The 16,910-nt window shown below is 42.1% G+C and overlaps 1 protein-coding gene and 1 pseudogene across 1 annotated transcript; both read left to right on the forward strand.

Moving 5' to 3' along the window:
• Positions 1-8,970: 8,970 nt before the first annotated feature.
• On the forward strand, positions 8,971-10,719 carry LOC126691438 (uncharacterized; annotated as a pseudogene).
• Positions 10,720-10,736: 17 nt separating this feature from the next.
• On the forward strand, positions 10,737-11,466 carry LOC126691439 (UPF0481 protein At3g47200-like). The gene has a single exon (XM_050386488.1). It carries the CDS (start codon positions 10,858-10,860, stop codon positions 11,464-11,466), a length of 609 nt encoding a protein of 202 aa, XP_050242445.1. The 5' UTR covers positions 10,737-10,857.
• The last annotated feature ends 5,444 nt before the right edge of the window (positions 11,467-16,910 follow it).

The raw sequence follows: 16,910 nt of genomic DNA on the forward strand, positions 1-16,910 counted from the left end.
TCAGCTTATGATAACAGTATTATTTGCTATTGATTCCATCCAAAACTCTGCTATATATACTCTAAGCAGAGCCTACACTGTAATTAAGAGAGAAACAATACAACTCAGTTTTCTCATTATCTCTACAAACTCTCTGTCTCTCTCTCTCATAATTCTTCACAACAAACATACAGAATTGAATCGCCTTATTGGGTGCAAACTTGCTGTGGCCAAAATGGAGCATGTTATTTCCATGGACTTCGATTAGAGGAAGGGTATTAATGATGCTCAAATCGTCAGTCAAAATGTTCGCCCAGAGTGCGTTGTCCAACCTAATCCTAAGAAAAATGGATGATGAAAGGAAAAAGTGTGGGTCACTGGTGTGGTGCCTGTCACGAAGCCTCCGATGCTTAAGTTAGAATGGCTAGAATGAGAAGAGAAATATTAGAGTACAAATGTGTGTGAACTAGAATTTTCGTACCTCTGGTTAGGTCTCATGGGTAGATATATATAGGCTCTTCCTTCTTTCTCCTAGCCGTTGGTGTTGCCTTCATGGCTGTATTATTTCCGTATCTGTAACGTCTTTGCAGGGTGTTAATGTTGATATACCTCTCCATCGTTTTGGAGGTTCATTATTTCCTTGTAACGCTTCGTTCGTTGATTAAGGGCAGATGGCCTTGTCTTCACCTAGTGGTCAACATGAGTCGGATGAACCTCAAGGTTGCTCTCGTCCATTGTTCTATGGATGAGGTTTTGATCGGACCTATCAGCTGCCCCCTTATTCAGTAGTCGTCCATGTTCTGGACGGTCATAGGAATATGATGAGTTTAAAAAAAAAAAAAAAAAAAAAAAAAAACGGTTGAGGAGCTTAGGGTTCTGCTCCCTATATTAATTGATCCGTGGCGGCGTGGCATGCATCGTGGCCACATGTCCCACTTTGATTGGCCGGCAGGTCTTATTTCTGGTGAAGACATTTTCATTTTTCCCGCACTTTCCATGGCAAACCTTTTTAACTCTTTGCCTTTCACTTCCCATCTCTTTACCTTCTTTCTGTGTTTGATCTCTCTGACTTCTTTGTGTATTTTGCTCCTTGCCTCCTTGGTTTCCTTCTTTATTTCCAGGTACACCCTTTATTTACGCTTTTTTTCCTTTTGGTTTTACTATATTCTTCTCTTTTGTGCTCCTATTTTCCTTTTTTAAGTGGTGTAATTTTCCTTAATGGTGGATTACTCTGAAATTAGGCACACTTCTCCCTCCATCGCCTTCCTTTTTGCCTGCTTAGGGGCGCTGTTAGATTCTTCTAGTGACCCATTAGGTGTACTCCCATATTGCTCTAGCGATTAATATCCACATATTGGGGATTTTGTTGTAGGTGATAGTGGCATAGGTTTGGTGTTGTGTGACCTATATCTGCTATTGCACCAGTCTTTAGCTTGGTTTAAATCTGTGCGAGGGGCTTTAAGGAGGGAAAATATGGGGTCCGAGGTGAGGTCGAGTGATCAGGAGAGGGGTTCGTCTTCTAGTGTAGGCATGGCTGGGGCGAGGACAAACATAGTTACCTCTGTGCCTTCCTCCGCTCCTTTGTCTTCTCTCCCTTCTATTTCTGCCACATCTCGTCCTTTCCATGCCCTTAAGGAAAAATGCACTCTGAAAGTGGACGTCTTTAGTAAGTTCAGGGATAAGTTCCAGTTTCCTGACGAGACTAGGGCTTGTCTTCTTAGGAAAGGCAAGAAGGCTTGTGCCTTTGCCCATGGGGAGGTTTACTTTTATAAGGCTGTGTTCTTATGCGGCCTCAGGTTTCCTGTCCATCCATTCATCATGGAACTCCTTCACCACCTGAACATCGCTCCAGAGTTAGCTTATGCCAAATTCTTGGAGAATCGTCATAAGCTGTATGGTGATTTGGATGACCATAGCTGATGGGGACATGATCATGCTTAATGAGTTCATCCATATTTACTGCTTAAAAGAGTCTAAGGAAGTTGGGTATTATGAGCTTGTACCCTAGGATAGGAAGTCTCGCCTCATCGTTAACCTTCCGTTGTCTTTTCGTTATTGGAAGTCGAGGAATTTCTTCGTGTCAAGCGATGGTTGGGAGACTTTATCTAACGATTTTTGGGGGGATGTCCCTAGGTTGTTGCATCGGTGGGAGACCCCTCAACTTGGTACGTTTGCCTTTTATGAGATGTTCTTTTTCATCTTTTTGTTTGAGTTAGTCGTCCTTCTAACCTTGTGTATTTTTTTTGTTTTGTAGTGAAAGAGCGTCTTGAACTTGAGAGCAAGTTTGAAGAAAGGATTCAGGAAGCTGTCAAGTACGCAAGTATGATCGAGGATTTTGACGAGCTGGTTGATCCATGCATGATAGCTCGTCATTGTTTGGGGCCGGAGCCTTTGCATTTTGTTCTCTGTGCAATTGACTGGGAAGAGAGGAAACGTGAGTAGCTGTGGCACACCGGATCGTCTTTTCCTCTTTTTTCCTGATCTTAACCCTTTATTCTTTTTTTCTTTTTCTTTTTTTTTTGGTGCAGAAATGATGACCAAGTTCAATAAAGACTTGTACACGAAGATTAAGGGGAAGAAGAACGAGCCCCTTTCTAGTATTGGCCAGAGAAGGCTAAGAGTTGTTGAAAAAGATAAGGAAATGGAGAAAGAGGTGGTGGGGAGGGGTTCGTCCACCCCTACCTTGGATGAGGGTCACATTACTTCTCCCAGAATCTCAATTGAAGAGGTTGGCCCTCCTTTGAAGAAACGCAAGGCGAGAGACAAAGGGAAGGAAAAGGTGGGCTCTAGTGTCTGGGCTGATGCTGGGGTTGCCATAGCTTGGGCAAATGAGCTCCTTACCCCTAAAGAGACGAGGGAGATCTCAAGCATGCCCTCCCACGAGATGGTGAGCCAACATGTCCATAAACTTATGCAGGTGATCTTCCTTACTTTGTCCTTTTTGTTTCATCCTTAAGTGTTTAGCTGCCTCTACTAACTTTGGTCATGAAGAAACTTTTTGTTGTCAGGTATTGAGAGAAATGATGCATATTACTTCCCAGTATCTGCTATCGAGGAGAAGGACGTCGTGGCCACCTCAAAAGTGGAGCGTTAGAGGCCGAAGCTTAGGGACTGTGGAGAGACTTGATTGTTACAATGGATGCCCACAACACTTCCAAGGAGTAAATCAAGGCTTTGACTGAGCAGTTGGATTTCGAGAAGCTGCTGGTAAAGCAGAAGGACGACCTTCTTGCATTAACTAGACAGAGGATAAAGGCTGTCATGGCTAAAGCTGTCCATGCTTTCCAAACTACTGACGAGTATAACACCATTTTGTTTCAATGGTATTTTAAAGGCTTTGAGCTATTGAGGAGATATCTGATAAAGCATTGCCCAGGGATGGACCTAGAGGAGTTGGATTTTGAGGCCGTTGATAGGGAGATCGAGGCGGACGAAGCAGCCCAGGCAGCTCAGGCTATGGCGTCTACTGGTGAGGACCTTCCCGAGGCTGATAGGAAAGATGATAATGCTCCCCAAGCTTGAACTTGCTGCCCCTTGGAAGTGTGTTTTTTTTATTAATTTTTTTTTTAATTTTTTTTAATGCCCTGTCTGTTTAAGGGCTAATGGACAACTTATATTTGGATGCCCTACTTGTTTTGGGGCTTTTTGAACAATTTGCAACTTTATATATATAATATGTCTATGCATTATACATTTCTTCGTATCCTCTGATGCTTGTACTTAGCTACAATTTGTTTGGGTGTACCCTTTTGTTCCTTTAGGGAATTTAGAAAATTTTTTGTTGTGCAGCCTTCTTTGTCCATTTAGGGCCTTTTGAGAATTTTCAATGAGGTGCCCTCTTCGTCTACCTAAGGACTTAGGGAATTTTAATTGAGTTGGCCTCTTCGTCCATTTAGGGACTTAGAGAATTTTCCATTAAGGTAGTCTCCTCGTCCATCTAGGGACTGGGGAATTTTCACTGAAGTATCCTCTTTGTCCATTTGGGGACTATAGAGAATTTTTCATTAAGGTAGTCTCCTCATCCATTTAGGGACTTAGAGAATTTTCATTGAGGTATCCTCTTCATCCATTTATGGACTTGGGGAATCTTGTCCAAATGTGAATTTGGTTGTTCCGTCTAAGAGGATGACCTCTTCCCATTCCTGGGATCTCTTTTGATTTACATCCACCTGGGGGGTCTTATTTGGACGATGTACATCCATTTAAGGAATCTTATCGTTTTTAACTTGGACAATGTACATTCATTTAAGAAATCTTATCGTCTTTAACTTGGATGATGTTCTCGAATTAAGATGGCGATTTTAGTTTTGAGAGAGAAATAACCAGAACACGTGAATGGCTGAATAATAATATTTTTATTTGAATACATGACTTGTTGTATAATACTTTTATTTGATTTGCATTAAAAAGTATAAGATCATGCTGACTGCTTACAATTAGGCTATGTTTCCTTTTCGTAATACCTTTTTAGGTGCTCGACATTCTATGGGCGAGATAGCTTGTTTCCATCCAGATCTTCCAGGTGGTAGCTTCCCTGTCATGAATAGGGGACGACCTTGTAAGTTCCTTCCCAGGTTGGTCCCAATTTGCCTAATGTTGGGTCCTTCATTGCAGGAGTCACTTTTCGAAAGATGAGGTCTTTAATGTTGAATCTTTTGAGCTTTACCCTTTGGTTGTAGTATTCGGCCATCTTCTACTGGTACTTGGTTATTCTTTGGAAGGCTTGGTCTCTAACTTCGTCAAGCAATCCAGGTTCAGCTTCAATTGATCGTCGTTGCTTTGTTCGTCAAAGAACTCCCTCTTGAGGCTGGTGACTCCCACTTCGACCAGGATGACTGCTTTTGTGCCATAGGTTAGGTTGAAAGGCATCTCTCCTGTTGGGGTTTGTGCTGTAGTCCTGTAAGCCCATAGAACGTTTAGTAACTCCTCGGGCCATGCTCCCTTTGTCCCTACTAACCGGGCCTTGATGATCTTGAGCAAGGTTCGGTTTGTTACTTTCGTCTGTTTGTTGGCTTGAGGATGTCCTGGGGACGAGTATTTGTTCTTGATGCCCAGGCTTGAGCAAAATGACTTGAATCCGTGAATGTCGAACTGACGACCATTATCTGAGATGATCTTCCTTCAGATCCTAAACTTGTACACAATATTTTTCCATACAAAATTTTGTACCTTTGCTTCTGTGATTGTTGCTAGTGTTTCCGGTTCTACCCATTTCGTGAAGTAGTCGATTGCGACGAGTAAGAACCTCACTTGTCTCTCCCTTTGTGGTAGGGGGCCCATAATGTCGATCACCCATTGTGCAAATGGCCGAGGTGAAGAAATGGTCGTCATTTTCTTTCTTAGGACTTGTTGGAAATTTCCATACCTTTAGCAATGGTCACATCTCTTGACAAATTTTGTTGCGTCTTGCTGCATCGAGGGCCAAAAGTAACCTATCCTCATGATCTTACTAACGAGGGACTTTGGCCTTGAGTGATCATCGTAAGCTCCTCCATACACCTCTTCCAAGGCATACTTGGCTTCTTCCTCAACACACCTCAAGTAAGGTTGGGAGAATCCTCTTTGTAAAGCTTGTCATTCAGCACCGTGAAACGTGTAGCCCATTTCTGGATCTTTTTGGCCTCCTTAGGATTCGGTGGTAATCGTCCGTCTTTAAGGTAGGATATAATGGGGCTCGTTCATCTGGTGCGAGCATGCACGGGGAAGGTTTGAAATTCTTTGATGCAGGGAGATATCTGTTCTTCCAATCTCCAATCGATCGCCTTTGCCTGATCATCTATTGATGACTCCAGGCCACTTCATCGGCTTTAGCATTTTGATCTCGTGGGATCTGAAAAAATTATGTTTGATCAAAGTTGCTTGCCAACTGATTTGTCAACTTAAGGTATTTCTGCATTCTTGTTTCCTTTGCTTCAAAATCTCTCTTGACCTGCCCTATGACGAGCTACGAATCACTCTTTAGCAAAATGTTTTTAGCTCCAAGTGCCTGAGCTATTCTTAGCCCCGTCAATATAGCCTCGTACTCTACTTCGTTATTGGTTACAAGGAATTTGAGCTGGACTTCATACTTCAAAACATCCTCTTTAGGGGAGGAGATGACGACGATTGCTCTGCCTCTTTTCTGAGTGGACGATCTGTCTGTATGGATCGTCCAAAGTTCTTCCTAGTTTTCTTCATGCTCGGGAGCGATGAATTCCGCTATGAAGGCTGCCAATGCCTGAGCTTTTATGGCCGTCCGTGGGTGATATTCTATATCAAACTGACTAAGCTCAATGGCCTATTGTACCATCCGTCCAGAAGCCTCAGGTTTATTCATTGCTTTCTTGATGGGCTGGTCCGTCATAACTATGATCGAGTTAGCCTGAAAATAGGGACGAAGTTTTCTTGAGGTCACTATTAGGACGAAGGTAATTTTTTCTATCCGTGGGTATCGGGCTTCAACTTCTTAAAAGGCCTAGCTGATGTAATACACTTGGAGTTGTATCTTGTTCTCTTCCCTGATCAAGGCTGCGCTGACCGTAGTTACAGATATTGCCAAGTAGAGGAATAAGTCTTTTCCCTCCTTAAACGGACTTAGGAGTGAGGGGTTGCTTAAGTAGCGTTGTAACTCCAGAAATGTTGTCTCGCATTCTTCCGTCCAAACAAAAGCTCGCTTCAAGGTCTTAAGGAAAGGAAGGCATTTGTCTGTTGCCTTTGAGACAAACCTGTTAAGGGTTGCTACTCTTCCTATGAGAGATTGCACTACTTTGACTGTCTTTGAAGAGGACATCTCGAGGATAGCTTTCACTTTTTTTGGGATTTGCTTCAATTTCCCTTTGTGATACCATAAACCTGAGGAATTTCTTAGAGGAGATCCCGAAGGCACATTTGGACGGGTTTAACTTCATGCTGTACTATCTGAGTGTGTTGAACGTCTCCTTGAGATCGTCCAGATGGTCCTCTTCTTCTTTGCTCTTGACGAGCATATTGTCAACGTACACTTCCACGTTCTCCTAATCTGCTTACTGAACATTTGGTTTACTAGTCTTTGGTATATGGCCCCCGCGTTCTTCAAACCAAAGGGCATCGTCTTGTAACAATAGAGTCCATAGCTAGTGATGAAGGCTGTCTTTTTCTGATCTTCCTCAGCCATTTGTATCTAGTTGTACCCATAAAATGCGTCCATGAAGGTAAGAAGCTTGTGCCCAGCTGTTGAGTCCACGAGCTGGTCAATTCTAGGTAGGGGAAAGCTATCCTTCGGGCAGGCGTTATTTAGATCTGTGAAGTTAACACACATTCTCCATTTCTCGTTTCATTTTTTTACCATGACGATGTTGGCCAACCACTTAGGATAGTAGACTTCCCTAATGAAATTAACAGCGAGCAGCTTATTCACTTCGTCCATAACTACTTTGTTTCGTTCATGGGCAAAAACTCTTCTTCTTTGCTGGACAGGTTTCTTCTCAGGGTCCACATTTAGGTGGTGTTGAATGATGTTTGCTGGTATATCTGGCATATCTTGGTGGCTCCATGCAAACACATCTAGGTTATCCTTCAGGAAGCTGACAATCTCTTCCTTCATCCAGGGATTTAGATTCATCCTTATCTGGGTCGTTTTTGTATGATATCCTTCGACCAACTCTATTGTTTCCAGCTTCTCGACAATTTTTGGCATCTTATCCTCAATTATCCACGTATAGTTCTCCTTTGAGGCCAAGACTGCCTGGTAACACTCCTTTACTAGCACCTGGTCTCCTCTCATCTCTTTAACTCCCTGTTCTATTGGAAACTTCACCTTCAAGCAATATGTGGAAGTGGCTGCTTTCTAGTGATTGAGGGTAGGCCATCCTATAATCACATTGTAGGACGAAGGTGAGTTTACAACCAAGAAGTTATGCTTGTTTGTTACTTGGAGGGAATACGAGCCGGCCGTGACCGTTAACGTTACTATTCCCCGGGGGTACATCTTGTCTCCATTGAAACTGATGAGAGGGGATTCGAAAGGATGAAGTCTATTTGGGTTTACTCTTAACTACTGGAAGGCAGAAAGGTAAATGATGTCTCCGAGCTCCCGTTATTACCAAAACCATTATGGTGTTGAATCCTTCAATCATGATCACAATGACCAACGGGTCATCATGAGGCTGCTTTACTCTTCTGGCATCTTTTTCTGAGAAACACATATCTTGGTTTGTTCGTCTTTGCTTTAGAGGAGGCTGACTGTGAACACTATTCACCTGCCTGCCTTTGGTATGACTTCTTGAGGGATTTGGACGGTCCTCCTATGGACGGTCCTCCCATGATGGTTTTTATTTCCCTTATAGCACTTTGTGGATGAGGGGGTGTGTGGTCCTCGTCCTTCTGAGAGTCTCCATGTCGGTCCTTGTTACCATCCCTGAACCTACTGGAATCCTCCTTTTTCACGTATTTCTGCAGTTTCCCTTTTCGTATGAGTTCTTCTATTTGCTCCTTCAGATCTCTGCAATCCTTTGTGTAATGCCCGTGATCTTTGTGAAAGCAACAATATTTCCTCTTATCGCGCACATTGGGTGACGAGTGTAATGGTCTTGGCCATTTAAGATAGGGTTCGTCCTTGATTTGCGTCAAGATCTAGTCAACAGGCATCACCAAAGGCATGAACTTCACTGGATGAGGGTTCTTGTCATCTTTTTGTCTACTTCCTTCCATGTTCTGTTGGTCTACTCGATCCCTCTTTCGTCCTCTTTGATCATCCTCTCTTTCTTTCTTATTCTCCTTGGGTTTCTCTACTCCCTCCATGGCTGCTAGGGCGTCCTCAGCGTTCATATACTTTTGTGCTTCTAGAAGCATCTCTGCCATTGTCTTGGGGGGATTTTTTGCCAAGGTGACTACGAATTCTCTGGACTTCTATCTAGCCTTGAAGGTTGTTAGCTGTACTTTGTCATTCGCTTTGTCCACCTCCAAAGTTCCTCAGGTGAAACATATTACATAGGATCACAAGGTTTCCTTCTTTCTTTGCTTGATGGTGAGCAAATGATCAGTTGGCCTTTTTGGACGCTGCCCGCCGACAAAGTGACGAAGGAAGGAACTGCCCAGCTGCTCGAGTTGTCAATGAACGATGTTGGTAATTTGGTAAAACATTCCTTGGCTGCCCCTTTGAGAGTAGTGGGGAAAGAGCGGCATAGTATCTCCTCAGGAGGTTGCGGGAGACCCAGAGTTGTCTTGAAAGTGTTAAGGTGATCCAATGGATCCTTCAATTCGTCAAATGGCTCGAGCTAGGGTAGATGGAACTTTGAGGGCACCTAACATTCCTGGACCACTAAGGTGAAGGGTGAGTCCATCGTTTTGACCATTCTGTCCAGGCTTTGGTTTGTTTTGCCCTTGATAGTGTTCCTTAGCTCGTCCATCTCCTTTCTCATTTCTCTGGGGAGATTTGAGTTTTCCCCTTTTAGAGTGCTAGGCCACCTCCTCTGGCTGTCTCCATCATCGTCCTAGTTGGTCTCCGAGCAATTATCCTTTTGTTGCAGCAGTTGCCTCATCTCTTGGTTCTGCCTGATAAGTTCTTCCATAGTAGCTGCGAGTGACTGCAGGATCTTGGTTAACGTATGATTCCATTTGGACTGGTGAGTTGAATGGACCAGTACTCTCGAACTAAGTGCAAGAAAGTCGAAAGAACAAGTCTTTTCCCACAGATGGCATTAAACTGATAATGCTCAAATCATCAGTTAAAATGTTCATCCAGAGTGGGTCGTCATGACCAACTTGATCCTAAGAAAAATGGATGATGAAAGGAAGAAGTGTGGGTCATCGGTGTGGTGCTTGCTACGAAGCCTCCGATGCTTAAGTTAGAATGACTAGAATAAGAAGAGAAATATTAGAGTACCAATGTGTGTGAACTAGAGTTTTCGTACCTTTGGTTAGGTCTCATGAGTAGATATATAGGCTCTTCCTTCTTTCTCCTAGCCGTTGGTGCTGCCTTCATGGCAGTATTATTTCTGTATCTGTAATGTCTCTGTAGGGTGTTAATGGTGATATACCTCTCCAACGGTCTGGAGGCTCATTATTTCCTTGTAACACTTCGTTCGTTGATTAAGGGTGGATGGCCTCGTCTTCGCCTGGTGGTCAACACAAGTTGGGTGAACCTTAGGGTTGCTCTCGTCCACTGTTCTATGGACGAGGTTTTGATCGGACCTATCAGGTATCAGAGGAGAAGTTGGTGAAACAAGCAGCGGCGCCACTAAGGAGGTCCAAATAGATAACATTGCAATCGAAACTACCAAGCTGGAAGAAAGGTTCAAAACAATGATGAAGGCTAGAAAAAATGCAAGCAGTCAAACTTGAACACCAAAGATACAAAAGGTTATATTCTTGCTGCGAGATCACAAGGATTTCAAGAAGTACTTTGAGCCTCGAATGGTCTCACTCGGCCCTATCCATCATGGTAAGGAAAACTACCAGCTAGTAGAGAAGCACAAGCTTGTATTGACATTTGAGTTCATTAAAGATAGTGGCAAAACTATACAAGAAGTATACAAGAAGGTTGAGAAGAATATCAAGGAATTGAGGGAATGCTTTGAGGAAGACGTGACCAAGAAATATGATGATGAGGCACTCGCTTGGCTGTTGTTCGGGGATGGTTGTGCAATACTACAGTACATATACTGTGCTACTGATCCTGATAACAACAAGTTCAAGGAGTTGAGTATAAAACATGACAGTGTAGCCTTTGGACATCAGGATTTGTTTTTTCTTGAGAATCAGCAGGGAGTATTGAAGCAGTAGTAACAAGGGGACAGCCGTTCCTCATAGAAGTCACAAGATCAAGAAATATTAGTGGAAATAGAGCCCGAGCCCATCCATCTTCTCGACAAACTAAGGACAAGTCTCTTGGCTAAGCATGGTGGACAACGGGTTCCTAAAATGGAACCAAAGAGTACTCAAAAGTCAAATCAAAACGTCAATTGGCAATCCTATCGCAATGTTCAGGAGCTTCAAGCAACAGGTATCTATTTAAAACGCAGTGAAGATGATAGCTTGAGTCTGAGTGACATATATTTTAGTACATTATTCCCTTGTTTCGGATTTCTTTGGGTCCCTCCAATTAAAGTAGATGACACAACTGGGCCCAAGTTTTTCAATTTGATAGCCTACGAGATGTGCCCAGATTTCGACAATGATTATGGGGTCACCTCTTACATATCCTTCCTCGATTCGCTCATTGATGAAGCCAACGACGTTAAGGAGCTAAGGAAAGTAGGGGTGCTCCATAACCTTCTCGGCAGCAACCAAGAAGTGGCTCAACTCTTCAACGAGATAGGCACCGACTTGGTGCCCAACCTCGAAATATTTTCCAAGGTCAAATCCAGCAGGCAGAAGTACTACAAGAACAAGCTCTTGACCTGGACATCTCAAATCATTCACGACCATTTCAGTAGCCCCTGGACGATCATAGCTTTCACTGCCGCATTTTTTGCACTTATTCCCAGTACTTTACAAACTTGGTACACGGTCCCCTGGCTTAATAAATAGGTAAAGAAAGAATAGTATTTATTAAACGCTCTGTTACGCGTAAATATACCAACAATTGAAAAAAGCAACTGAACTTGATTCTAGAGTTTCAGTTACTTTTTCATGTGCTTGTAAATTTGCGTATGACAGTATATGTGTAATAAATTTTATCCATAATAAATAAAAAAGTGAAATTCTATTTAGCCTGTTCAGTAGTGGCGATGCCACTCAAGGTCTAGGGTTTCTCAGGAACACCTTGACTTGAAAAAAAAAATTTATATATAATAATTAAAATTTTTTATTTGTTTACCCTTAAAAAAAAAAAAAAAAAGGAACACCCTCAAGCCCTATCAGGAATGCCCTCAAAATTTTTATGCCAAACAAATTTTGAACAAAAATCTTTAAAAAAAAAAAAAATGTAAAAACCAACCAACCAACCAAAATGGCAAAACCCAATACAAAATACTAATACGCATCCACCTCAATCATCAAATGGTAAAAACAAAACCTAAAATTAGAAACCCTTCATAACCTAAAGAAAAAAAACCTCATCTGATGAGGCTCATCAACGACAACGCACGCCTCTGCCTAAAACCTCATCATCAAGCACATAGGTGCGATGCGGCGACGACACCTTTGCCTGAAACTCGAGCAACAAAGCTTGGATGATGGATTGGCCATCGGAGATCGGAGATCGGTCCAATCGGATCAGAGATTGTGACGCCGATGCTTGGCCTCGAATCCTTCCTCGCCTCTGATGCCTCGACATGCTACTGCAGCCCTCGACGCCGCCCCTCAGGCCTCCCCCAAGGTATTTTACACTACTTCTCTCTCTTTTTCTCTCTTAATCTTTGGGTTTTGCTCATTTCTTGTGGAGTGTGGACTGTTTTATTCTGAGAGAGAGAGAGCTGTCTTTCTTTTTGAATTGATTCTCTCTCTTTAAGTCTTTATAATTATTCAATTTATTTGCCCCTTTTTTTTTTACTTTATTCGTTGGTGTGACACTATGTTGGTCAGTTGGTGTTGGTGAGTTTGTCTTTTATTGTTGAATTTATCTGATTGGCTTCTCTTGTGTGAATCTTATCTGTTGAGTAGGGGTAGATGGAGCCATAGGGCTGTGTGGTGTGGGGTTAGGGGTGGGATATTTGAATTGGGGAAGTAAAGGCATGCAGAGGCAGGGGTGTGTGCACACATGAGGTGTGTGCTAGTGTGCGCTAATGCACAGTAGGGTGTGTGCTAGCTAGACTGCTAGTAGTTAGTTAAAAAAAAAAATTTAATGAAGCAATTAAACCCCAATAATTAATAATTTAATTAACTAATACATTATAAAAGACAAACAAATTAAATTATGTTAGATTCTCAAAAAAAAAAAAAAATTTATGTTAGGCTAAACAATAATTAATAATTTAATAATTAATGAAACAAAAATACAAAAAATTATAGTTTATAAAAGACAAACAAATTTATGAAACAGCTAAACAATAATAATTAATAATTTTATTAATATTTCAAATGAACTTATAGTTTATTGTACAGGTACCTTTGTTCATTTTTTTTCTTTTCATTTTTTTTTTCTTTTGAGGTTTTTGATGTACAGAATACAAATTTGTTTTGGTTTAAAATTTTTTTTTAAAAAAATTTTTAAGGCCAAATCTTGAATTTCGGCTGGTATTTACAGAAACATCTCGAAACACTCGAAATAGACCGAAATAACCCGAAATTTTTTCAAAGTGGAATAGGAACACCCTAGACAAAATTCCTGGAGTCGCCACTACTGTTCAGTTTCCCGTTTCCAAATAAAAGTACCTTATGGCTTTGCACCCTTCATGAACATAGCCACAAAGGACCATCTCATTCTGTTCGTTTACTTTCTTTTTGTCATTTGACATTTATATAAATTAAATAAGTTGGGTGAATGTACCTGTGGGGGCCAGTCAACCAACAGGCCCATTAAGGTCAGGATCGTTGGGCCTGTGGCCCATCCGAGGATGCATATCCGTCCGAGGAGGCCAAGTCAGGTCATAAGGGTGATTACCGAGGGGGGTTGGTAGTCAATATCACGAAAGTAGAGTTCCGTATTCGTTCGAGGACGCCATACTCCTCGGCAGTATGCGTCCGAGGACGATCAGGACGCGGTCTTGTTACAACCGGACCTCGGAATTATGTCACCACTGAAGATGGGATAACAGACCAAGGGTAAGAAAGAAAAGGCAAACAAATATCTATAACTACAGCTGCCTCCGCATTAATTACCTCTCAATCAACTCTCTGGCCACATTAATGTGGAGGTGATACTTGAACAGTAAGGAGGCAGCCTTACAGCTGCCCATAGGAAGTTCCAGGAGGTGCTAGATGGGACAGAAAGAAATCTCCCGAACCCAACCTACACGTGTGTGGTGAGGATGGAACACAGAGGGTGGTATATAAACTGAAAGAAGAACATGCAAAAGGGGGGATCGGAGCATAAGAGAAAGAAAGAAAGCACAGACTGAACAAGAAGAACGTAAAAAAAGCAAAAGACTGTATCAATTACGAAAACAAAACAATCGTTGCGCCAGCTTTGAGCCTTCAATATACGTGAGGTGAATCTTTTCATTCCACAAAAGTTAATCTAGTTCTTAACACCCACGCTCTACAAATTATATTGTTTGGGCCTATTTGGACTCCAATTTGATAGCAATGCCTTTAGGGAATATTGTTCAGAACTGGGTATAAGAAACAGATATTCCACTCCGGCTTATCCACAAGGCAATGGGCAGGCCGAAGCTGTTAACAAAGTAATAGTCAATGGGCTTAAGAAGAGACTGGATGACGCGAAAGGAAAGTGGGTGGAAGAATTGCCACATGTGCTTTAGACGTATCGGACAACACCCCGACGTTCAACGGGGGAAACTCCCTTTTCCATGACCTATGGGGCTGAGGACGTCATTCCCCTGGAAATTGGATTCCCAACGTTAAGGACCAGTACATTCTCTTCAGATAGTAATGATGCGATGTTGGAGAAAAGTTTGGACCTGATTGAAGAACGAAGGGAGAGCGCGATGGTTCAACTAGCTTACTACCAATATAAACTCAAGCAGGGCTATGATAGCAATGTGAAGATGAGGCCGTTAGTCGTAGGAGATCTGGTGCTGAGGAAAGTTCTGGGGGCCACCAAGAATCCAAATTGGGAAAACTGGGACTTAATTGGGAAGGGCCATATCGGATCACTTCTATAGTGGGAATAGGAGCATATTATCTGGAAGACCTAGATGAAAAAGCTGTACTTCATCCTTGGAATGTAAATAATCTTAAGAGGTATTATTATTAATAAAAGTACTTCAATTCAAATATCTCTTTTAATTTACATCAACCATACATCCTGTGCTCCTGCGTCCTATGATGTATATTGAAATGTTAAACAGAAACTAAGTTATGTCAGGTCCTCGGACCGTAAACTTGGTGGAAATTAACGTCCTATGATGTATATTGAAATGTTAAACAGAAACTAAGTTATATCAAGTCCTTGGACCGCAAACTTGGTGGAAATTAACGTTCTATGATGTATATTGAAATGTTAAACAGAAACTAAGTTATGTCAGGTCCTTGGACTGCAAACTTGGTGGAAATTAACGTCCTATGATGTATATTGAAATGTTAAACAGAAACTAAGTTATGTCAGGTCCTCGGACCGCAAACTTGGTAGAAATTAACGTCCTATGATATATATTGAAATGTTAAAAAGAAACTAAGTTATGTCAGGTCCTCGGACCGCAAACTTGGTGGAAATTAACATCCTATGATGTATAGTGAAATGTTAAACAGAAACTAAGTTATGTAAGGTCCTCGGACTGCAAACTTGGTGGAAATTAACGTCCTATGATGTATATTGAAATGTTGAACAGAAACTAAGTTATGTCAGGTCCTCGGATCGCAAACTTGATGGAAATTAATGTTTTATGATGTGTATTGGAGTATTGAACAGTAACTGAGTTGTGATAAATCTTCTGATCACAAACATAATGGGAAGCAACGCCTTGTAACACTCATTGGGGAATTAAAGAGAGATCTATGGACGTAAGTTGGCGTACAATCAGGGTACTGAAGACATGATTTTATTTAGTTTATGAACTTTCATGAAGAATTGCAATTGATTGGAAAGAATACGTGCATATCTAAAACGTCTCCCTAAGACCCTGTTGTATTAATGCTTATTGCCTCTTGCTAATTATCAATTGACGACATGTGTGAGTAAAATTGCCCCATACAAGCAAAGGGTAGTAGAAATGAACCTATCCAAATTACAATAATGCAGTGAACGAGTACAAAAATAACATAAAGCAGTAAGAGCGGTAAGAAAATGAGCAAGGAAGTCCCCTACTAAATGTCTAGTTAAACTACAAAATAAGTTCTATTTTTTCAATTTCAATTGGATCTTTGGGTTCTGACCGGCAGATATGTCTGCCTCTGAAGTGGTGATTCCCTCTTTGGCTTTGGTAACGCCCCCAGTTGGTAAAACTGTGGAGTCCAAATCTTGTTGAAAACCATGGGAGGCCGTCTTTGCCTCCGAAGCGGTGGTGGTCTTGTTTGGGGAAGCTCCTGGAGGGGCAAGTCCCCCTTTAGCTAATTCCGGCTGGCCAAGGGAAGGAAAACTGTGAGGTGAAACCTCCTCGTTGAGGTTACTAACTGAAGAAGGAGCATCAGCCTGATGGGGTAAAAGAACTGAGGGGCGGATCGCCTCGGGATAGAATATGTTCTCTGGCTTACGTAACTCAGATGAGGCTTCAACCCCAACACGGTTAAGAGCCTCACTCCAAGTTCTCGCGTAGTAGATACAGCATACCTCCGGAACCTCGGCTCTCAAAGCCTTCTCAGTTTCAGCTATACCAACCTCGTAGCCTCTCTGCTCAGCTTCATTCATTGCCTGTTCGGCATCGATTTTTGCTTTCTCGGCTCGCTCCTTGGACTTTTCAGCTCGCTCCCTTAGCTTTTGGGTTTCCTCCAGGTGCTTCCTAAGAACTAGGATTTGCTCCTGAGTCTTCTTTAGCTCGGCATTCGCCTCACGCAAAAGTTTCCCTTAGTCCTCGGCCTGCTTTTGGTAGCCTTCTAATGCCGACTCGGCGCTCTTGCGAGCTTGCTCTTCGACCTGTAACTTTTTCCTTGCATCGACCAAGCCCTGTTCAAATTTGGACAAGGTCTGTACATCCGTTGTCCGTCTTTTTCTTTCATCATCTAGCTGATCGGAACAGGCATTGAGCATCTCATCTAGCTTGAAAGTATTTTGGATGATCTGTAAGAAAAATGTTAACACTATAGTCAATGAAAAGTGCATGTTGGTGAGTAACAGTCACAGAATGAAAAAGATAAAAGTTAGCTCCTTACCATGCCCAAATATCGTTTGTTGTCGAGGACGAGTTCATTCTTCCTCATATTCTTTATTTCGGCCATATCTTTTGGGAGCAATAAGGCTTCCTCTATGGCCGAGG

This window comes from Quercus robur, chromosome 7 (assembly GCF_932294415.1).
Source record: "Quercus robur chromosome 7, dhQueRobu3.1, whole genome shotgun sequence".
Lineage (NCBI taxonomy): Eukaryota > Viridiplantae > Streptophyta > Magnoliopsida > Fagales > Fagaceae > Quercus > Quercus robur.

Bases quoted from the DNA above. Each gene is read 5' to 3' on its own strand.
- LOC126691439 (XM_050386488.1), top strand. From the start codon at position 10,858: ATGGAACCAAAGAGTACTCAAAAGTCAAATCAAAACGTCAATTGGCAA.